This window comes from Sturnus vulgaris, chromosome 2 (assembly GCF_052056855.1).
Source record: "Sturnus vulgaris isolate bStuVul1 chromosome 2, bStuVul1.hap1, whole genome shotgun sequence".
Lineage (NCBI taxonomy): Eukaryota > Metazoa > Chordata > Aves > Passeriformes > Sturnidae > Sturnus > Sturnus vulgaris.
Genome location: NC_142244.1, coordinates 58,552,709 through 58,576,869, shown reverse-complemented (window position 1 = coordinate 58,576,869; position 24,161 = coordinate 58,552,709). Strand labels below are relative to the sequence as shown.

Sequence of the window (24,161 nt, the reverse complement as noted above, 5' to 3'; positions counted from 1 at the left end):
CCTGTTGCTCATCTATCACACGATGTGAGTATGTGCAGCCAGCATTTCCAAAATGCAGTTAGTCTCACAAATATAGACATCTAAAACTGGTCATAAATAATTTCTTGAAGTGAGTTTTTCTGTGTTTTTATTTTTGTTTTGTTTCTTAAACTTTCTCTTTAACCAAAAAGAAATGGAGCCTTAACTGACTGGACTAGGTTTTTGTGTCCAGAAATAGCATTAAAGGAAATCTCCATTAAAGATGGAAAAGAGTTAAGAGTTTGATCCAAATCCACACCAGAGACTAATGTGACAAGAAAGGGATTTGGAAAAGAGAAGGCAAACAGGCTCACAGCTATTTAACAAATTTCAGAAGCATACTGAGGTACAAAGGTGGTGGTGGAAATACCCATTCAAAATAAGGAAAAAGATACATAGACAGTTTTCCTCAGTTTAATATCAGTTGATGTTATAAACTGCTAAACCCAGACATCTTCACATTATTACACCTGATGCACCATAAAACAGATTTATGTTACAGTGTAAGGTTCAATATTATAAAAGTTGCAGAGACCTCCACACAGAAGTCTTAATTTTTCATTCCTATTCACATCTAAAACAAATATTCTTAACTGTGTACAAATGGAGTATTTCCTTTCATCTTCTAGAGCCGCTTTACAACCACCAAACAGCAACACCAACACTGGTTGTGAGAAATCAACTCAAAATCAAAGAAGTGCCACTGCAGCCATCTCCTCAAGTCACACACACTTCCTGCTGGAGAGCTGGCTGTGGAATTTTGCTGTCCTCTGTCTTTTCCTGCCCAGGAACTTGGCACACAGTCTTTCGTTTGAATAACCGTAGACTCAACCGTAACAAGTCGCTGTCCATTGCTGCAGAATTTGTGTAAGTTTGTTTTGTTGCACCCTGTTGAAATTGGAAATGGAATTTTAAAAAAGGAAGAGCTGAAAACAATGTCTTTTAACATGCAAGCTGGGAAATTAACCTCAAGCGCTCTCAGTAATTAGAGGTTTAATCATACTAATTATACCACTAGAAAAGACCTGGAGAATTAATGATTTTTCTAGCATACAAAATCATAAAACCTACTGCAGAAGTTTTAATTTTAACTTGGATTCTTACAATTCTTATAAAAGCACATGCAATCTTAAGCAGGAAAGTTATTCAACAGTCACTTTACCTAATCATTTTTATTATGCATTCTCTAAATATAGAAAATATGTAAGATGATAAGAAACAGGACCTAGCTCTAGTCTCAAATTAATCTCTCATTCTACATAAAAAATGAACACCTTACAACCTCTCTAAATAAAAATCAGTTTATTATTTAAAGGATCAGATCTGCTTCAGAACAACAAACGCAGAGAGAGTAAAGCTCTGCTTAGGGGCATCTGTGTTTCCACACTTGGAGCCAGCACTAAGCAGACCACTTGCCTTTTCATTCTTCATGAGCTGTTTGCGAATTGCAGAATCCCTGCGGAAGCAGAGTGCTTTGCAGCAAGGACCCAGATTGCTGAGAAGACCTGCTCTCTCTTCCTTTCGCCGAAGTGCAGCCATGTTCAGAGCTCCCAGTTCGTGTTCAAAAAGGTTTTCTGCATCTAGAAAGAATCGAGATTTGCAGAGATCAATATATGCACGGTATTTTTGAACAGCAACATACAGTCACATTAATTTTCTTAACGTTTTACTATTTGTATTTCTGCCTTCTAAACAACTTCAAGGTTTGGGAAAGAAAGAGTATCTGAGTTTATAAAATAACACGAATAAATCCTTCACCATTCAAAGCGAAAGATGGATACTCATTCATTTAGTTTCAGCACTGGAAGGCAATATTGAGACAGCAATCACTGGGAAGCCCAAAAATCAAGTGACAGCTTTGGACAGAAGACAGGGTATGATTTATGGTCAGACGTGTGACGAACAAAAGATGTTTGTTTACCACTTGCATTAATCATAAAGCAGCCCAAGTTTCACTTCTTTGCAAGACATCATGTAACTGTGCCAGTGTCAACACTGTTTTTGTATGGCTATGCAGAAGTGAAATACAACTATCCAGAATAACTTTTTCATTTTTGGTGGATGAACCTGGAGAACAAGTCAGCAGCTGCCAATGGACTACCCCTTCCTACTGGCTCACCTAAACCATTTAACAGAACTCAAGGTGACAGAACCAGTCCTTTGACACATTTACCAGAAGAAACAGTGTGCAGAAAGAACACTTTTAGAAAAGATGGATCCTGAGGTGAATCTTGCTCTGCAACAAGTCTGTTTCTATGAAATGCAAAGGCAAAAAGAGCACACAGGGCTGGACCAGGGCTTATTGATTTATGGCCCTCTTACAATAAATAGGAGGATTATCATGTAATAGAAAAAAAGCTGGACAGGTATGTGACTGAGTCCAATCCAGATGCCTCTATATAGTAAAGCTGGGTGTTCAGCAGAGAATTTAGCACCTCACTCAAGATATGAAGAACCTTGGGGAAAATACAGCATTTAAAAGCATATAAAAGACTGCTCTAGCAGTTTGGAAGTAAGAACACAGAAGAGGGCAAAGATGAATTTTTTAAACCACTCAGAACTTGGATGAAACTCAGTGGTTTTTAAATAAGTTTTTAAACAATGTAAAAAGACACAAGAAATTTACATGAAATAAAGGGCAGGTTAAAGAGAACTGCACTGAAGTCAAAGACAACCTCAACAGACAATCAAAAAATGGAAATAAGTGACAAGACACAAAAAGGCCACTTCAAAGGTAACACGGACAGCTTGCAGAGTCTTCTCAGGTGCCAGATGCTTGCTGAGCATATCTGGCAAGTAAGGATGTCCATATCCTTAGAGGAACAATTGCATATAATAGAGGGCAAGTCAGCTAAAAATCCCAATGCTATCACATACAAATTTTAGAAAGAAAAAATAATTTAAAGAGCATCACACCCTGAAACAAGGCATCATTTCCCTACTTTCTGCATTTAATAGTATACCAGAAATACTTCAATTTGTTCCTCAACAAGAACAAAGATGGGAACACCAACATCAAGATTAAGACAGGGAGACAAATGATACCACCATGAAGCAGCTCAACTGGTTCCTGGGATGTGAAAGAGAAAAATTAGTATCCTTTCTCATGGAAAAGCCCTGCTAACGCTCAGAACTGTAGTAAACAGCACAAGTACCATTGATGCCTATCCCATTTATCATGCATATCTCACAACATTCACTTTCTCCAAATTCCAAACCTGTAAATGATTGTATTTCCCACTTTTAGTAGAGGTATAATATACATATTTCACTTAGTGCCTTCATTCTGATCCAAAACCCCTATCTATGAATTCTAGAAAGGATCCTTAGAATGTAAATAAGAAATCTTATTTCTTTCTTGAAATACTACTACTAATTCACTGGAAAAGATATTTGGCTCTCTAAGAAACTGCTAATATACTTTAGGCTAGGAAAGCATGAATAATCTCACAAAAAGAATATTCCACTAAGATAAAAACAATTTTGTTTTGTTTATTAGTCTAGACCTCCTCACCATTGCTGGAATCAAAACACTAATCTGACTAATATGCTGCTGTATCACACTTCTGTAATTTTCACACAATACTCATTATATACTTTCTGTGGTCTTTGAAATCTAAAATAATGAACTAATGCACATTTCATAAGGACTTTTTCACTATGCACAGAAGACAGTTTAATCCCTGCAGAAGTTACCTTTAGGTTTTTCTAACACTCTCTGGCATGTCTCTTTTATTTTGGTGAAGAGCTCTGGTCCTGCCAATCGCTTGGAAATGCCGACTCTCAACATAACAGCACCTGGTGTGAATTTTAAGAGTGCAGCCCCAGGCTCACGTGGTTCTTTTGGCTGCTTTGGCATAAGACTGGACCAGTCTACATCTATAACATCCACTGGATCTGCAAAAACATTGACAGAGAATGAGTTATCACATCACTACCCCTTACCATAGCTGATTAATTTCACATGCTGTCTCCTGAAAGCAATATATATATCTTAGATGAACATTGTTCTGCAGTCCTCTTGGACCCTCCAGGTAAGGAATGTCAAAACTCACTTGGATGGGTGGAAAACAGGAGAAATACAAAAATAAATAGAAATAAAAAGCTAGGTAGATTTTAAAACCCCAACTCACACCTAATATTCTGCTTTATTTTTATTGCAATCCTTTTGTGAAAGGTCCTGCTTAGCCAGCAGGTTCAGACATACTACTTACGCATTCAGAAAAGTCACAGTACAACTGAACATGCTAAGATGGATTCAAATTAAATGCTCAGAAAACTAGTTCATGCAGCCCAGATTACCCAACTGAACTTAGGACAATTAGGTAATTCCATTCTTCCCAATGCACTTGGAAAGCAATCAAGCACAGACAGAAATCTGCTCACAGACTGCACTTCTAATTCAGAAATACTGTCAACATCACAACAGCATTACATGCACACTGATCTAATCTATATTCAAATAATCACAAAGGGGGGTTGATATACTTTTACCAGGCATCTTCTCATCCTCCTGTTGATCCTCCCGTTTTTCAGCATCACCTGCCAGAATTTCATCCAGTTCATCATCACTGATCGGCTCATATTCTCCAGCACCAGACCCCAGTGACTGCACATCATTAGTCTTTGCTTCATCCTCTCCTCCTACAGAGACAGAGACACATTGTAGCTTTAAAGCAATCATATTTGTTTTCTAAACGTGCCATACACCACCTGAAGACAAAATGGTTTAGCAAACTAAACTGTCAGCTTTTAGGAACAAATATATTCAACATAAAAACTGGTATTAACCCATAGAAACAGTGAAGTTATTCCTCCCATACACAATGTTGCAGTTTGAATTTTACATACGCTGGTCAAAATTTTGGTGCGGTTATTAGTCAAACTGCTCAGAGAAGGTCATTTTCACAACATACATGTTGATTATCTGATATCTGACAAGTCGTTTATAATAATAAATAGCTTATAAAAATCTAAGTTAGTGTCACAGATGCTTTTTCAGATGCTTTAGCATTTTACATTCTAAAATCTAAATTCAGTCCAAAGGTCCTAAAAGAAGTAACAGAACTCCAAAGTAGAAAAAGGTAACAGGTATCCTGAAGGAAACAATTATGTACAGAATTTTAGACTTTTTGAAGCAGTCACAAGAAGAGCTTTTAGAAAACCATGCCAAACTTCTTTGAGTTGTTACCCTCCTATCCATCCACATACTATCAGCATACACAAATACATGTACTGTACATGGAAACATATTCCTTAGGACCTGTGAACAGAAGACACTCATGAATTTTGCAGTTCACAAAAGGGACACCCTCTCACCTCCAAGACTGAAAGATCTGACTCAAGCATTTAAAAATTCCATTGCTCTAAACTCAGGCATTATTACAGTTCTCCATCATGGGTACAAGCAATGAGTGGTACCACATGAAATGGACAGAATTTACAGGGATCCTCCTCTGTGGATGACTATTCTAATACCTTCCAGCTCCCTTAGCCAGAGTGAAACTGCTTCCATTTTAAGTTTCCCCCCGTTCCTTGGGGTGGGTTTCTTTTTGCCTTGCTTTTGTGGGAGAAGAAAAAGTAATCACCTCAACTAACCTAAAAATCAGCAAGGAAAAAGCAAGTAAAAGACAAGCCAGTAAAGCATAAATGAACTATTCAGACCATCTGGCAATGCTTTGGAGGAAGTATATAGCATCTTAGGCATTATTAAAGCCTACTCCTAAAGCAAACACATTAGGTTCAAAACATTAAGATAATTTAACAATATCCTGACATATTTTATAAAGACAATAAACAACAGTAATTTTCCCAAGTAAATACCAGATATCTCCCTAACATCATCACATCTGGAAACTGTACTTAGTTTTCTAACAAGTTTTTCCTTTTTAGAAAAGAGAATAAGGTGACCTGTACTAGATTTCACTCTGTGTCTTCCAACCTTAAATATTCACTGCCTGTAAGATCCATCTGCTGCATCCACACTGATGTACCAGACACAATAGTTCACCAGTACTCCATGCCTGGACCCATTAAAAATTAAGAAATTTAAAATATTACAGTTCATAGTTCTCAATACATAATTTTTAAGAATTACTTTGTATTTTGAATTTCAAGTAGGAGTTCGATAATTTCTAGACTATCTTTTACCACTCTTAAGTGGAAGCATACTTTTATATTAATTCTGCATTAAAAACTCAACACACTCATCAGCTGAATGGAGCAATGTAAAGAGGAGTTACAAAGTAATGAAAGACAATGAAGTATACTAAACCTTAGAAAATCATAATCGTGCTATATAGAGAATGAAATGCCATCTAATGTTTTACAAGATACATTTTCCTAATAAAATTAAGAAATCCTAAATACAGCTAAACTCCCTTCAGATGATAACCTGCAGAGAATTTACAACACAACCTCTGAAAAACAGACAAAAAATACACATTAAAACAAGTATGCTGAAAGCCTAGACCTAAGAACACATTTAACATAAGCAGCCTATATGGTTCCAGGTGCCCTCTTGGAAAGAGGTAATGCACCAAAGAATGGCCTTTCATTATCTCTTTTCTCAAGTTACCACAAGGTACTCTGAGATTTATCACACCATGCTTTTCCTATAGTTTAAAATAGTTAATTCTGTCTATTGGAGCAAAACCAGAATCTTCCAGGCTCACTTCAAATACTATCTTTGTCAAGTGCTCCCACCTCACAGATAACCTCCTTGCATGAAACTTTCCCAATAGGATCTCTCAACTCTAAAATCCACTTTGTGAGTAATCAGATAGGAGATGTAAGTACTAAATATTCCTCACCACCCTCTTGAGACAGCATTTGATTTAGCTGCCCAAAGTAACAACGAACACTACAGGTAATTCTTATTAAGAATGGCAAACACAATGAGCATAACCATAACATACACCAGTTACTCTGGACTTAGACTCTTGTTTCTTTTACATTGTTCATATAAAAGCACTCCCAACTCCCTATTCTTGCAAAGTTCAAGCTTCTAATCCATGTGACAAACTGTCAGTGTTTGCCCCTTACTGACTTTATCCATTCTAAGCATGCTTCCCCCATTAGGAGGGTACCATTAGGGCCAGCAAAATGAAGCTGCATTTTCGGCTGATATTACTGAGATCACCTCAGATAAGGTAAGATCAGGAAAGATCTGTAAGATTACGTCAGGAAAGCTATTTTTGGACTACTGTGCCAAGCCATACATATGTTTCACCTACTAATCAGACAAACAGTTCTATGATAATTGGGCTCTGGCAGAAAAAATCCCAACGAACAGTTACAAGTCCACACTTTTTTTTTCACTCATTATCTGTCACTCCCAAAATAAGAAATAGATCTTACAATGATATAACAAGGCAATCAAATGTTGGTGTTATCTTTCAGTAAACTGCCTATTCAGAAACACCGCATTTTGGTGAAATTATCTCAGATTAATTATGCTTTTTTGCCTCAAGACTTCTCTAGAAATTAAGAAACAGCACTAACACAATTAACAATAAGGAAGATGCTCATCAGATTTCTCTCATTGTCTGCTGAAGCCAATAAGCCTTTCAGAAGGAAATTATTCCAATATAGCTCAGTTCAGCACTATGCTAGTAGAGAAAAATTAAAATATTTGTTAGCCCAGGTTGTTTTCCACAATAGCTCACCTTCTAAACTCTCTACCTTTTCGGCCTCATTTCCATCTTCAAAGCCTGGTAAAGGTGCCAAATCTTTGTCTGTTTTTTCCTTCTCTGAAGCTGCTGAGTCCCGGCAAATACCATCAAACTCCTTTTCGTGATCTCTGTCCAGTTTTGTTTCACCATGCTTTGTTGATTCCTTTTGAGAGGAGATGTCAAGAGCTCTCTCTCTGTCTCTCTCTCTTTCAGCAGTATCAGGCAGCTGTCGGTCTCTCTCTCTTTCCAGCTCCCGTCTTTTCTCCCTATCCCTCTCTCGCTCCCTGAGTCTCTCTCGCTCCCGGCTCCTTGGCCAGTCTTTGTCCACATCTCGGTCCCAGTCTCTCTGCCTCCCTTCTCTCCTGTCTCTCTCTCGTTCTCGATCGTGTTCATGTCGATCTCGCTCCTGAAGCCTTTCCCTGCTATCGAAGGACCCGGATCTGGAATGAACCTGACGATCTGACTCAGGGGAACTTCTTCTTGAACTGTGACTTCTTGAATCTTGACGATCTGGATAAAAGATTATATACATAAGCATGACTATGACACATAAATGTAATACCATTTTATTAGATCAAAGATTCAGGTATGAAAATACACTTCTCAAAAGCATAATCTCCAAATTAATAATGTTTTCAGATTGCCTTAGAAGATTTAACGTTACTTAAAAATATGAGGTAAATTTTCCCACTTCCAAAGAAGAATTTTAGTGGCTACGCTCTACTATGAGAGAAACCAATGGAAGGTATACAAGCTTAAATTGGAAATTTAGGCATGGGGAGAAAAAAAAAGGAAAAAAGAATCACCTCAAAATTCAAAATTTTTATAACATGTCTTCTAAAAGCTAGGAATGCCTTAGTCAACAAATGATGAATTCAGAAAAATAATTTCAGGCTTGTAACAATGAGGAGAACAGAGAGCCAAAATGCTTTTGGAAGAAGATATTTTCGTATTGATGTTTTTTATCGTATTTTACCTATTTTTTTTTACAGCACCTACATATATAAAAAAATGTGACTATTTTGATTTGCAATGAAGATTATTTCCATGTGCATTAAAAGTATGCCTAACAGGAACCATAAAAATTTACCTCAGTTTGGGTAATTTCAGAAATTTCCATACCAAAATTAATACTTGTAATGAATTTAAGAACATTATTTAGATGACAAAACTACTTCAGTGTTCCGTTACACAAGCATTTTCTTTCTGAGGTCCTTCAAATTATTTTATTCAAATTTATTTTATTCCCCAGACAGCATGAACCAAATCCAACTGAATGTTTTGGTGTAAACAATATAGTAATCCTGCCCACCGAGAATCAGCTTTTCAAATATGTTAACACTTGCAGGAATCTTAATTCATTCCAGTTTTACAATGGAAGGCAGACAGCACCTTGCTCTCCTGCCACACTAATTAGAGCCATGAAGAACAATTTAGGACTTGTACACAGAATGATAGGTCAGTTGCACTAAAATAGATCTTATTACCTGAAGATGTGCTGCGACTGGGTTCCCCTCGTTTCAACTGATCAATTCGGGACTTCCTTTCAGTGATTTCTAAGCTTTTCTTCTCCCTGTCCCTGTCCCTATCCCTGTCCCTAGAGCTACTGTGCAGGATCCTCTTCCGTCCAGTCTGATCATCTCCACTGCGATGCGCTGAGTCATTGGAGGGGGATCTAAGCCTGCTGGAGGCATGGCTCCGATTGCTACCGAGGCTGCTGCTGCGCTTCTGGTCCACAGGCTTACGGTGTGGTCCATCCTCTATAGTAACATGAGGGGCTTCCACCTTTTCTCCCCTCGGCCTGTGACTTTTTCTATGGGAATCCTCAGTGGTTCTTTCTGGAACAACAATGTCACCACGTTCAGGAACATCTTCATCTGACCAGTCACTAAATGTTGTATCTTCTCTTTTTGTGGGGACTTCTGCCACTGCTTTCTCAGGTGGTGCTTCAACCAATTCTTCTTTAGTTACAGGAGGGGTTCTTGGGCCTTTTTTCTTCTTATGATGTGGAACCATTTCTTCGTCAGAAACTTCAGAATCACCCTTGGATCTCTTCCGCTTTTTCTCCACATTTTTCCTTTTTTGACCTTTCTTAGGGGAAAAGACTTGGCTTTCCTCAGTTGCTGGTTCATTAGTGTACCTTTCCACCCCACTGTCATCATCTTTCTTCTTCTTTGTCGTCTTTTTCTGTATTTTAGATTTCTTTTTGCTGTCATCATGCATTCTATCAGAACCATCTCTTTCTTCAGAAGGACGGTGTCCAAGATTTTCCTGAGCTCTGGACCGGGAACCTTCTGAAGCATCCAGTTGCTCTCTTTGCTTATCTGCTGAAGAAACCCTCTCTTTAAACTCTGGCTCTTCATAGCGCCGGGAACTTTCCTTTCTGTCCGATTTCCGCTCTTCTTCTTTCCAGCGGCTCTGCCGCTCCTCCGTGACGTGAGAGGGGCTCAGTGACCGGGATTCCTGCGGCCGCACAACCTGGCTCAGGAGTCTGTGCTTCTCATCTGCAAGATGCAAAAGGTAATGTGCCTTCACTGTGTAGGAAGGGAAAAGTGTGAGCATTCACTGTCTTCTGCATGCCAAAAAAAGTGTCCATTAAAACAAGTAACTCATTACTTCAGTTAGATTTCTTACGTTTTTCTACTGCTGCAGCAGTAAAAGACAATTTCCAATTTGGTACACATGCATCTTAAACAGGAGATGTGGAAGTCACTATCAGCTGGCAGACATAATATGTAGTGACAAAACGAAGATAAACAACAAATATAGATGAAGAAAAATGGTAGTGCTCATAGAATTATGGGGAACACTTCCGAAACTTTCCCCACATTTTTTTCTATTTAAAATTGCAAGTTATTTTTCATAGATAACCTGGGTCCAGCTGCAGAGAGAGCCCACTCTCACTTACTTTTGTCATCTCCACTGTTGTAAGCATCACTATCAGGAGAATGATCCCGGCGACGTTTGGGTGACTGACGAGGACTTGGACTGCTTTCATTTCTGTGACGCTTTCTGCAAAAGGAACATGCACCACCAAATTTCATCAGGATGCTTTGAGTTTATCATCAATACAATCCCTGAAGTCTAAGCACCTCACACAGAAGACATTTAAAGATGTCATGAAGTTCTACAGTTTTCTAAGTTGCCATTCCGAGTAACAGCTATGCACTTAATGGAAGCACATATATACTGGGATATTTTTCTCGCCTTCACTGGTAGCTTTCTGGTGCTGGAAACCTGGTAATGCAAAGGGTAATGCATGTTCCAAAGAAATTTTATTAACAAAGTCACAAACCCTGAGCTAGATAGATGCTACGTGAATTTCAGACTTCGTAAGGTACCATAGTTTTCTAGTATGTTTCCATTAATGACTGTATTATTAAAGGCAAGACAATGCAAGGGTACATAAAAGGGAAAATTACATCCTTTAACTCAACTCTTAACTTATGAGTATTTCCATGATTCAGCACTAACAAAACACTGGAATAACTTCACCACCATAGTACCAATTTGGGGGCTACCAGTATGTACCACACAGATGCAGGAGAGACAGCTCCAGACCAAGCCTATGCATAAACAGGATTGTCTTCTTCCTTAAGATCCTCCCCTGTCTACTAACTTACCAAATTCAACAGTAAAAGACTGTCTTTTTCTTGTCTGTGACTGAAGTAACATTTAGATCCACTCACTTGGATTTTCTTTCCTCATGGACATCTCTTGAGCCTCTTTCTTCTCGAATATCTTCTCTCTTGTCCCTGCGGTCTTCCCTTCCTTTGTCTTTGTCATCCCAGTCTCTCTGGCGGTCTCTTTCTTTGTCTCTGTCTCGACCTCTCTCCCTTTCGCGCTCCCGCTCCCGATCTCTCTCGCGTTCTCGCTCCCTTTCTCGTTCCTCCCGCTCTCGCTCCCGCTCCTTCTCCCTCTCCCTCTCTCGTTCCCTCTCCCTGTCATGGTCTCTGTCTCGGTCCCGCTCCCGGTCCCTGTCTTTATCCCGCTCTCTGTCCCTCTCCCGTTCCCGAGCACGATCTCGTTCCAACTCTCTTTCTTTCTCCCTCTCTCTTTCCCGGTCTCTTTCTCTTTCTCTCTCTCGGTCCCTCTCCCTTTCCCGCTCTCTCTCCCGGGCCCTGTCATCTCTCCTGTCATCAGACCGATCCACCCTTCGCTCCTCTCTCCTCTCATCCCGCTCGAGATCGTCACTCCGTCCTTGGTGTCGTACCGGTGAGCTTGCTCTCTGATCTGCAAACACAAACAAGCTTGATTACCAATTGCTAAATGGATATACATTGCTTCCACTACGCTAAGAGCCTTTGTCTTGACAATCTAGATCTTGGTTTGCATTGAATGAAAAGCAACTCTCTGCAGAAACTTGAATATTCCCTTTGGGGAAGAAAGAAGACAAAAAGCAGAACTAATTTTGAAATAATTTTTCAACATTTAGGAAGTGAGCTTTGCTTACTTAACCAAAAGTTGCCAAACAGAAACACACAACTGAATCTATACGATAGGGAGAGGCAAGGATGAGATAGGGGAAGCAGAGCTGCCAGAAGCTTTCATTTGTGTTCACTGCAGTGTCTCACAGTTTAGAATCTGAGTTTGTTGTTGTTGTTCAGACAGTGGATTAAAGACCGAGAGAAAAGTAAACATGCAGAAAATGACTGATCCAGAAGGACAGTGAAATCTGATTTATGCCATTATATTTATTCTCCACAGAATTATCTAAATACTCTTCATTGTATTTTAGATTTTTTTTGAACCACAACAAATCAATAAAACTATTTTCCTACAAAGTATATACAAAAACACTATACAAAAGAGAAAAAAAATGGCATAAACAGAGGCTGGTATTTTTCAATCCATTACTCAGAGGCTGAGTGCATTTGGCTGTAAATTGAGACAATGTCCACTAGGCGTGAGCACGCAGAATTTGGACAGAACTAAATCAATAAAACGTGCATTTCCATCAGTTTAATCAATTTTCATCTCTGAGTGAATTAAGAATGATTTAGTGCTCCCCTGTTACCATGTAAAATTAAAAGCAAAGCTGAGTGACATTTCTGCCTTTTTAAAAAGGTAAACCATCAATCCAGGCAATCGGTTCCATGAACAGGTTTCACGTTCTGTTAATGGGGCATACAACACAGTAATATGATTTACTGTGCATACCAAGTATTAGATTTTATAAAGATGTTCTGTAACTCCTATTTCTTCTGTCAGTTTTGGTGACAAAACATCCACATGAAAGTCTTATGTGAATCAAATACTGCAAGTGTATTAGACAATTAAATGCAGATAGTCAGCACTTCTTGTGTGACTTCATTTTTTGAAGTACTGTTCCAGTGGTTGTTTGGAACACTCCCATATTTGCCTTAGTTAAATAAAGACAGCTCAAATTTGCAAGCTTGCATTCTAAAATCATACTCCTCACATATCACAGAACCAAAATCTATCTCAATTTTTCTCTGAATGACAGATATTAAAACTGTAGTCTAATTAGGGAAACTGTCTTGAATTGTAGCTCTGAGGATTTACTAATATAAAAAGTGATCTAAATTTTTAAGGAAGAAGACAATAAATTTTGAATTCATGCTCTCTATTTTTCCCCCCAAAGGGAAAACACAGCCTGTTCAATCAACTTCCTTCCTAGAAATTTATTTTGTTGTGATTACATGGTTTTATTTCCAAGGTTTCTTCTGTTGGTTTGGGGGTTTATTTTGGCTTTTTTTTGGGTGGATGCTTGTTGTTTTTCTTACTAAATTAAGAACTTATTAGGATATGAAGGGCACAAAATTGTATTATATATATGTAGAAAGCTGGGGAATTGAAAGAGACGAAAGCTAGACTGCAAAAGCCAATCCCCAGGACACATTCAGTCTTCAGGATTTTTCATCTGACATGAAAAAGGAAGCCTGGAGTTTAGGTCTGTTGAAATCCTGCCTTGAAGATGAGAGAGAATCTGAAGCAGAGCCTTTCACACGAACAAGGAACAACAGATCTGTTTCAATAGGCTAAAAAGTATCTTTCGAAGTGGCATACAAAATAGCTCTTTGAAAAACTGAAATTACACAGTAGCTAGAATGTATCTGTCACCTGTAAATCAAAACTCAAGACAGAAAATAACCCAGGGTAATTTTATGTTTAGTCTTCACAGCTCCTCTTTTAATTTCCACGCTACATTCATTTCCCTGACTCCTGTTCTCTTAATTGGTGAGCAATACAAATATATTCCAGAGTGTAATCTGGTAAATTCCTTCAAGCCAATACAGTACACTTTCTGGTATAGAAGTCTGACATCTTGCATACTATGTCTTGCATGCTGTTTTCATGATCACTGGTACCTGTATCAATGCTTACTAGTTAATTATTATTGACAAAAGCAAAGCACTCATCACTATTAAACTCCCCAATAAAAAAAATTTTGAATTAAGCATAAACTGTCACTTTTTTTAGTAGCAAGTATTCCATAAATGTCAGCCTAGTTTAGGCCTTCCCCAAAACACAACCAAGCAATTTACAGTACAAAAGCATAACGTTTCTATACAGACAAAGAGAACCAGTAATGAAATGCAATCATGACTCTAAGCTTAACATGCTTATGTACCATGAAATGGAGGAGGAGGCAAAAACATTTTACAACGAAGTTGTACAATGAAATCCCTTGAAGTTCAGCTTTTTTAAATTGGATTAATAAACAGAAAATGCCAAAATGTAACCACAGGGCTGGAGAAAAGGTGACAGTATTTGTGTCTACAATGCCAATGAATGATCTTTCAACAGAAGTTGTATCAAGGATATAAGTAGTGTCAATGTGTGGTGTCAGATGAGCTATTTATGAATCGGTGTGGGGGCAAGAACAAGGTAGAAAAAGGAGGGAAACACACACATTCACACATTTGACTACAGATGTATGAATAAAAATAGACATTAAAATACCTCTTTCTCTGTTGTCACGCCTATCCCGTTCACCATGTCTTCTTTCAAAGGAGGAATCCCTTGCCTGATCCCGACTGTCATAGCGGTCCCGATCAGCATAGCTACTCCTTGATTCCCAGCTGTCGTGGTAGTTTCCACTACTGCTGTGACCATCAACCTGGGATCCTCTAGTCCCCCGACTTCCTAAAGGAGATGTAGCAACACAAAATATGAGCTTCCACACGAAAGGAAACCCACTGATATTTTATACCAACTAATGTATTAACATCGAATAGATTTGAATTAGCTCTTCACGGACTCAAGATTGTAACGTTAAACTCTACTTAACCAACAACTCAAATTTCATGTTTTAACAGTAAAGTTATTATTTGCAAACTTCAAAATAAAGAATTTCTAAGCTCTCATGCCTTGGTCATAGTACGAGGTCTCCTGACTAAAAATATCAGTCCAAAAGCCAGTTCACAGTTGTTCTGAGTAGGCTGTAAGCTAACAGACAGCATAGCAAGAATAGGCAGAAAACAGAGATCATTCTCCCTGTAAAAACTGTATCTAATTTCCCTAATGAAAATGTCACAACAAGCCTGAAAAATCGAAATAAATTATATATTATTAAGAGCTACTTATTATTATTACTATTATTATTACTATTATTATTATTAATGCATCAGAACTCCAGAAACCATTCTAAAGATTGAAGTCACACTTTTTGGAAATCGGATGCGGCAAGGTGGTGAGGCAGGGAGAGATGGGTGTGTGTGAAAAATGGTTTTCAGGCACCAAAGACGTGTGGCTGTTTTTCAAAGAGCATAAGAAACCTCCTGCCCAGTGCTCTGAGACACACCACCTGCTATGAATTTTCTACTACACATCAGCCTCTTATTGTGTTTGTAGCCAATGAGAAAACCTAGCGTTGCAGAACATTAAATAGAGTGATGTAAGGGTTAGGCTTTGTTTTAAAATGGGATGGCAGAATACAAATGTCATGCCACTTTAATGAATGGAGAACACAGAAGTGCTATAAATCATAACAATAGTTTTAATTTAATGACAACAGAATTGAACATAGCATGAACTATTTGGCAGTACTTGCATATCAACTATCAAACAAGGCAGTATGAAGGCAATATTCTATCTTCAATGATAGGGACACATGAATTTTTAAAATTACGCAATACCTTTGTCAGATAATTCCGGACCTCTGCCTCGACTTCTGCCAGTTCTATCACTTCTGCTCTCATTTCTGGAGTCACTTCTGGAGTCATTCCTTGTTTCAGCACGAGAGCTCTCCTCTCTGCCATGGGATCTTCCATAGCTGCGCAAGTCATCTTGATACTGGTCATCCTTTTTATGGGCATCACGACTCTCTCTGTCTCTGTAGTCATGAGAGTCTCGTGTGGAGCGTGACTCTCTCTGGTCACGACTGTCTTTAGTATCCCTGCTATAATCCCGGGTGTCTCTGGAGTCTCGAGTATCTCTGGATTCCCGTGGCTCCCGCCGATCTCTGGTGTCTCTCGTGTCCCTCCGATCTCTCCCATCACGAGACTCTCTGTCATCCCTATGGTCCCTGGAGGTACTCTGCTCTTGGTCATAATCACGATCATCTCTTGTTTCTCTTTCTTTTTCTCTTTTCCCTCTTGTTTCTGTAAAATGTTCAAAAGAATGCTATATACCTGGCTTAATCACAGCAAGTATTTAGCACAAAACACTAAAATAACATATTCACACTTAGTGAATCAAAATTAATACATAAGTAGGACAAGATCATGCTGGGTCATCTATCTATACATTTAGTAAGTTTAAAGATCTTATTCTGAATATGAATCTCTACAGATATTTACCTGTTCAAAACACAGTAAGTATAATGAAAATAAATGTCAAACATACTAAAGAGCAAGTCCACTTCAATAATTTTAAGGTAGGATCATTACTCCTCCAATCATAGATTCCTCTTATATTCTACACACACACAGAGACACTTCCAAAATTTGTTGTATATTTAGACCATTGGTAAGGCCCCAGTGCCTTGCTAAAATCTGTTGGTTTGAGCTTGGGGGTCTGTTTTGTTTTGGGGTTTTTCTATTACATATTTATAGTATTACTGCTACAGGAAGGTAAGTTTACAGCCAGTCTAAAATAGAGCTGACATATGTACTCTTTGTAATCTGTCTCTCAAGGCAAACAGCATGTTTGCTTATCACATATTGCCCAAACAGAGGGAATGACTGTTTCTTTGCACACACCTCATTTAATGTCAATTACAAAGACAACAGACAGCAATCAGTGGGGACTGGATTTGGGCACCTCATAGAAAGAGTAATAGTTACTTAGGTGTACCCTGCTGAGAAAATCACTTTTCTACTGACACCACCATTGCATTACACAAAGAGCACCAACACAGATACCTACAAGCACCTTCACAATCAGTTGAGCCTATATAAGTGCTGCCAGAGGTGCTCCAATACACACTACCTGCAAACAGCACCACCAGCACAGGCAGAGTAAACACAGCATTTTCTTCATCCCCTAGTCCCTGGGATGGGTGTACATATTGCCACAATTTGAAAATCAAGTTTCCAAATGCAATTTGCAAACAAATAAAAGCAATTCTCAAGTGCTATTTCCATTCATACCGTCCCGCCTTTCGTGGCGCCTGTCATGGGACTGTGAAGTCCGATCGCGATCGTGCCTTCCCTTGTCTCTTCCAGGAGATCGGTGTCTCGAAGGACTTCGCTTCCTCTGAGGTGGAGAGGAAGAGTGTGGGGGATAGGGGGAAGATGACCGCCTGGCAGGCGGGGAAGCTGTCCTTTGATAGGAGGGAGAAGGAGTTCTTTTGCGGTGTGGGGAAGGAGAATGTCTTTGAACAGAGGAGCCTGACTGTGAGGAGGAGGAGTGATGTCTGGAGGATATGGGAGAATGATGCTGACCTGAAGGAGAAGCAGACCTGCAAGGAAGAGTCGAAACAGGCACATGTGTAATAATTTGACTTGGAAGGCTCTTAACATACCAGACAAAAAAGCAATTAAAATAATTTTTGCATTCTCTATCCTCTGACTGCTGAAAATATGTGCTGTTTCTATAAAACATCAAATTTGGCTTCCCTCCAGGGCACCAAGTATATGTTTACAAAATACACTTATCTTTAAATGATTATCATGTATTTAAAGCTCAGGAAATTTTTTTCTGATCTAAATTATATTACAGAGTTACCAGAATATACAGGAAGGGAAGGAAGAGTCAGAAAAAAAATCATTATCTTCTTTCCCATCCCCAAATGAGAACTATTGTTTTCTTCAATATAAAATCATTTTTGGAGTTCATAGTAAAATTACACAGGTAATTTTTACAAGGTATAACTAGGATTTTTTTGTTTACAACAACACTGAATTTCTTTACAAAGCAATAGTGTCTCCTTCTTATACACTTCCAACACCTTTTATTGTAAGGATTGATCTTTAAACAATTCTTAGATACAGAAAAACTATACACACACCTACTTAAAATGTCAGTAAATGTTTACACAAACATGGAAAACTCACATCTGATAGAATAAGAAAATGTATACAAAATATTTCTGATCTTTGAAATTTTGTCACCAACTAAAGATAATTTACACAACAGTAAAAAACTTCCTCATGACTAACATGGACAAAAACATACTTCAAGTCTTTAGGCTCAGTAGTGGGGTGGTGTTTTTCCCCTTATCAGCATCAAAGTAACTTGCAAGTATCTTTTCTCATGAAATACATACTGTTCTTAACTCCCAACTCCATTCTACTTCACAAAACTCCAGAGATGACAAGGAGAAGAGTGCGAGTTAAAAAGCCACACTTGCCCAACATATCTTCAAAAATCTCACTGTTCCTAAGGAAACAAGTAGCCTGTGTGCCTCTAAGATGACAATTCATACAGAACTGAAACAGACTATCTGGAATTAGCAGTAAAACTTCCAAAGCAGTCAATGTAAAATTCTGTCAGGGCTAGATATGACTGGCAGAATACAAAAGACTCTCATGACTTACTGTCTTTAAACTAAGACTACATTTGTTTTTCCCGGTGAAACCATTATTTTGAAACACAGGGTTACCAAAATTGGCTTGCGTGGAAAGCTTTCAATGGTATGGAGACAAAATATTTCAAATATCCTTCCCTGCTTCTAGCAGAAGGCCCGTTTATCTTCCCTGCTTAACATTCCCTTGCACATTTGATACAAGCAAGCAATAATGAGCAAAATACTGAATGTAAAGCTTTAACCCCAGCCAGCAACTAAGTACCACACAGCTGCTCGCTCACCCCCCACCCACCCCTAGCAGGGTGGGGAGGAGAATGGGAAAAAAGTAATGCCTGTGGATTGAGATAAAGTAAAATATAATCATGACGGTAACAATAATAGCAATGAAAAGGGAGATAAAAAGAGAGAGAAAAAGAAGAAAACCAAGAAAAACGGTGATGCACAACATATTTGCTCACCTCAACTGATGCCCAGCCTGTTTTGAGCAGCAATTGGATGCTCATGGCCAACTCCCCCAGTTTATATACTGACATGATGTTCTGTGATATGGAATATCTTTCTGGCCAGCTCAGGTCAGCTGTCCTGGCCATGCTCTCTCCCAGCGTTTTGTGCACCTGCTCACTAGCAGGGTGTGAGAAACTGGTAAACATTACTTAGCAATAACTAAAACATCTCTGTGTTATCAGTATTATTCTCATGCTAAATCCAAAACAAAGCACTGAAGTACTTACTAGGAAGAAAATTAACTCTATCCCAGCTGAAACCAGGACACTGGAGTAAGTTAAAAAACAGGGAAGAGTACAGAAGAGATGTTTTGCACACTCTGTACTACTGCTCCAGGAGGAACTCTCTTCTCTTCCCTATGAAGAATCCAGTATAGCAAAAATGTTCATCAGTGACATCCATCAGTGACAATCCAATGTTGATCCAGCTGAACTGAGTCACCATAAAAGCCAGTTTGCTTACAACTCTTTGGATTGCTGAATGGATGGGTTTTATTTTGTTTGTTTTATCAGCATGCAGAAATACGCATGACATCTGGAATTTCCCCCACTCTTCAACTGAGGTGCAGAAAATAAGAATGCCTTGCTTTCCATTATACAAACACGGAACTACAGTAGTATTTAGCACTGCCATTCTAAATCTGAGCCTTCCCTAAAACTTCCTGCAAGAAGCTTTGTACAGCATTGTTTAGCCAGTTGTGCCTGCTTCTCAAGTAAGATGTGCAGAACCAGCACTTGTGTATTACTTTATCCATTCTAGAAGGGAGAAACCTTGCTCATTTCCCATCTCAAAGGAGAAAGGTTTTTCCATGTTCCACTTTCTAAAAAGGGGAGGGTTAGGGATGAAGAAAGTTCCCGAAGGCTCACACACTGACTGTATCTCATATCAGACTTCTGAAGTTCTACCTGAAAATACATTTGAGAGGAACTGATAAACAGACACTCTCACCTTGACTTGTGTTCTTGATGTGAAAGGTACCCTCAATGCAGTAACTCGGTAAAAAAAAAGTCTCAGAGCTCAAGTGTTTGAGGCACAAACATATTCACAACAGACACATAAACAAGTAGTCAAACCAAGAGAGGAAGTTTCCAAACTAGAACTATTGAAGGAAATAAAATCCACAGAATTGACCTCCCACCTGCGAGAGGGTGAGAAGTTATGTTTGTGAGTGGTTGACTTGGCTGGAGCTCGGGAGGTTTGCCTTCGCCTTGCAGCAGGTGGTGAGTACTCCCTGGAAGGGGAAGAATTACTGCCAGAGTGATCTGCAGGACTAGGAGAACGTTTCTGTCTACGGGAGCTTTCAGATGGATCCCTGGGAAACATCAACAGCAGCTTGTTTAACAGGGCTAAGATGGCATTAGCACATTTCTAAGAAACTACAAACACCTCCAAGACAGAACCTGTGATTACTATATCAAGAGCTATGTCACACAATCATTTGTTCCACCTATGATTTCACATGTGAAATTACCTTAAGCTAGCTATACTCAAGAATGCAAGATATGCACTAAATTAATTGCTACACTAGACTGTAAAAACGAGAACATGGTAAAACCAAGAAAATCTTCTTTTAATTTTACCTAACATTTCATGTAGTGGTAAAACAGAATTCTTACCAATGGAGAAATATTTTGCTACCTTCTCAAAAATTTCTGTAATATCAGAACTTTATTTAAGCACTTTCAAGCTCAGACACATTTTTAAAAGCTAATCCCAGAAGCAAGTGAATGAAAGTAATCCATCAAAACCTTCAACTATTTCACTGACTGTACTGCATAGAGATTTGACATTACAACTTCATTTTTATTATGTAGGGGAAAAAAAGAGACACAAAGATCCAACAGTGAAATACAAGGCTGTAGTCAAGACAGCAATACCTGGTTATACAATAAGACATGTACTGTCTTGATCCTTTCTGCACTACCTAGAATGTTCTTTTCTACTGCTTGCAACTTCCTTCCAGTAATGGACTGTACAACCATGAGGGAAATAAAATACTTCCAAGTAGGGATGGTGGCATTTATTTAATCAGCTAAAAATGATTCACTGCTCTTCCAATCCTTAGTCTGCTATGCCAGTTACAAAGTAAGACTTAACATGTACCCTACTTTCATCAAGAAAACACAGGACATAAAAATGCAGATCATGTATCTTTCAGCTTAAGTGAACATGTATGCTCCAGAAAATAATAGAACAGTAGTAGTCCACCATTTTTCTAATATATAAATATGTATATATGCAAAAGTGAAGCAATTTTGAAATGTCAGTAGTCTTTGACTACTTCAAAAATATTTTAATCTATTGAAGGTTAGGGAGAGTTTAAATGCACACTGCCAACTTATAAAGGCATTAGTCCTCTAAGATTTCAAAAAAGCATCCAATCAGACCAGTGAATGACTTCAATAAAGATTTTGGCAAGCAATCTGTTCCACTGGTGAAGATCCAAATTCTTGAGAAGTAATGAATCTTTCAAAGGGGCATTTTAAAAACTTAATAAATTATGTAATTAAAACCTACCAATCTGTTAGCTATATTCTATCACTCCATCTATATAACACACTGAAAATACTTCATTGAGTACTGAAGAGATTGTTGGCAAAGTAATACCACCCTTATTATTCAGTGTTCTATAAAAGATAACTTTAAAAGCAAAATTACAGTTAAAAACTAATAATGCAACATAACTTACCTCTGCTTCTCTTTTTTCTCCTTGTGCCTTTCAAAGTCACGCCCTCTCTCTTTCACCTCCCTTGCCTTTTCTTCTGAACGTTCTTTTGCTTTATGTTTTTCTTTGTGTTTTTTCCCTAGGGGAGTTTCCTCTTGTACTGGAGGAGGAGGGCTAGGGGTACGAGGACCTTTCTTTTTACTCTGGTTACTTTTAGAACTCCTAGAGAGAAATTAACGGGGGGGGGGGGTGGGATAAAAATGAAGAGTTGACAACTATTTCAAACAATAGTTTCTCAGACATTGACAGGAAAGTTATAACATAAAAGGCCTTGAAGCTTTAGGACAGGATTTACCAACTCCCTTAGCAAGCACCATTCAATAGCAGAACTTGACAGAAAGGTGAATAGAGATGGTAAAATTTTATGTTGAGCTCTTCAATTTATAGCCTTTTTTTTCTGAAGGAAGTGAACAACAATAGGAATTGCTCTTGTTCAGCCAGAACCAGTTTTCAAAGACAAAATGCCCTTACATGAACTGTCAACATCAGAAGACAAAAACCATACAGTACACCTTGTCTGTTTAGACTCCCATTTCTGCAATACCCCAATCATAAACACAAAATTACTTGAACTACTCATGTTTTCAATTTAATGTTAACTACCTAACAGGATGAAGCATCTGAACATTCTTGAATATGCATCTCACAATATGAAATAGTATGTATTTTCCACATAATTTACCACTAAGATAAATCCTATCAACTAGGTATCACTGCATATGTCAGTAGCATACCAGCACATGCTATACCATTCCTATGCCAGAAACAATGTTGTTCTGCCTCTATTTTAAAGATTATTTTAACAAATAGGTTAAATAGGGGATTTTAGCAAACACAGATGGGTCTGGTTACACTACTGCAGTAATTTCTTTCCTATCTAAAAGCTGCAAACAACAATTCAAAACGTCCCGTGGCCAGCAAGAATTTTAGAAGCAAGTTTTGGAGATTGAATCTGGTGGCACAGTACCCATCCAGTTAAAATCCCATAATTTTAACGTATTTTATCCTTAATTCTTCCCTGCCCCTTACATCCCTTACTTCTTATCCTCTCCTGAATTCTGAGAAATTCCCAGCCTTGAAAGTCACATATTGTATCTCGAACAGTAATATGCAATACGAGCAGAAGGTGCAGTTGGTCAAATTTTAAACACTTCAGTTTAGAGAGGCTGCTTCACAGGCTGCAGCATTTCAAACAAAAGTGTTTTCCACTTTTCAATGGTTTATATTTTCTCATCATCTCACAAAGATTCTGGAGATTCAAAGAAAAAAGATCTGCTTGTAAACCATGGAGAAAATCAACTGACAACTACATCCATGTAACGATTTTCTGCATAAGATGATTAACAATGCACAATTTAGAGATCTTCCCCTAAATTTATACAATCAAGGACACTGAAAGGAAGGAAAATGGAAAACATTTAAGAAAACTCCAGTAATGAATGTAAGTATGGTTTTCTGTTCTCACTCTTTTGCAAGATGCATCTACATACTGACCTCTGCTGCTCCGAAAGTGGTGAAGAGACAGTAGTTGCTTTCTTGTCTTTCTTACTAGCTGAAGATGATGATTTGGGACTAGATCTTCGTTTTGGAGATTTGCTAGACTTTCGTGGTGATGGCGATGGTGATAATTTAGACCTTACCACCTCTGGAGAAATCTTGAGGGAAAGCATATAATTAAACAGCAAGATATTGATGCTCAAAAATGTAACTGTATGCCGATATATGTGTCAAATATGTAAATCCAACAAGTGAGAGAGAATGAGAACCATGTTCATCTCTATTTCAACCTCATCACATTGTTTGCAAAGAACACAAAAAGAGGAAGATAACAGAGCATGAAGGAAGAGAAGGTGACACACTCTGTAATACATTACAAAAAACATAACTTAAAGTTTAAAATCAGTATGCTCACAACTAACACTCACAGTTGTCTGAAAGACATTCTTAGAGGACTCTTTTTTAATCTTTCCCAAAATTTTAGTTTCTAACACCTACAGCTTTGTCTCTCTCACTCTACTCTGTTACTACAAGGCAAGCTGGAAAATGAGACTGGGAAATGCCTTGTGTTTTCTTTTACGTATCTTCTCTGTTACAGACCTTACTAGTTTTGTAGCACTAAAATACATTAAATCCTACTCATTTAATAGCTGACTTCACAAAGGAGAAAACTTGGTTACTGTGCTGGATGACTCACTTCTAGTCACATCAAGTCAGATACTAATTAAGTAAGTGCCAGTTATTTACCATCATGTAACACAATAGTGCACTTGTAGCTCAAAAACTTTAAGTCTTCTAGGAAACAATT

At 38.3% G+C, this 24,161-nt stretch overlaps 1 protein-coding gene across 2 annotated transcripts in view; it reads right to left on the bottom strand.

The window, feature by feature from the left end:
• Positions 1 to 416: 416 nt before the first annotated feature.
• The window catches only part of ZC3H13 (zinc finger CCCH-type containing 13), a 38,527-nt gene continuing 14,782 nt past the window's right edge, over positions 417 to 24,161 (bottom strand). The window contains exons 6-19 of one of the 2 annotated variants that reach the window (XM_014868802.2): positions 23,351 to 23,511; positions 21,821 to 22,018; positions 20,270 to 20,443; positions 17,249 to 17,559; positions 15,794 to 16,258; positions 14,619 to 14,801; positions 11,381 to 11,924; positions 10,600 to 10,703; positions 9,179 to 10,195; positions 7,686 to 8,201; positions 4,507 to 4,662; positions 3,715 to 3,915; positions 1,435 to 1,598; positions 417 to 906 (exon numbers count right to left, since the gene is read on the bottom strand). In XM_014868802.2, the coding sequence (XP_014724288.2) occupies positions 736 to 906; positions 1,435 to 1,598; positions 3,715 to 3,915; positions 4,507 to 4,662; positions 7,686 to 8,201; positions 9,179 to 10,195; positions 10,600 to 10,703; positions 11,381 to 11,924; positions 14,619 to 14,801; positions 15,794 to 16,258; positions 17,249 to 17,559; positions 20,270 to 20,443; positions 21,821 to 22,018; positions 23,351 to 23,511 (4,365 nt within the window). In that variant the 3' untranslated portion in view covers positions 417 to 735. The remainder of the gene's footprint in view (positions 907 to 1,434; positions 1,599 to 3,714; positions 3,916 to 4,506; positions 4,663 to 7,685; positions 8,202 to 9,178; positions 10,196 to 10,599; positions 10,704 to 11,380; positions 11,925 to 14,618; positions 14,802 to 15,793; positions 16,259 to 17,248; positions 17,560 to 20,269; positions 20,444 to 21,820; positions 22,019 to 23,350; positions 23,512 to 24,161) is intronic. The other variant, XM_088159690.1, reaches the window with a different exon arrangement.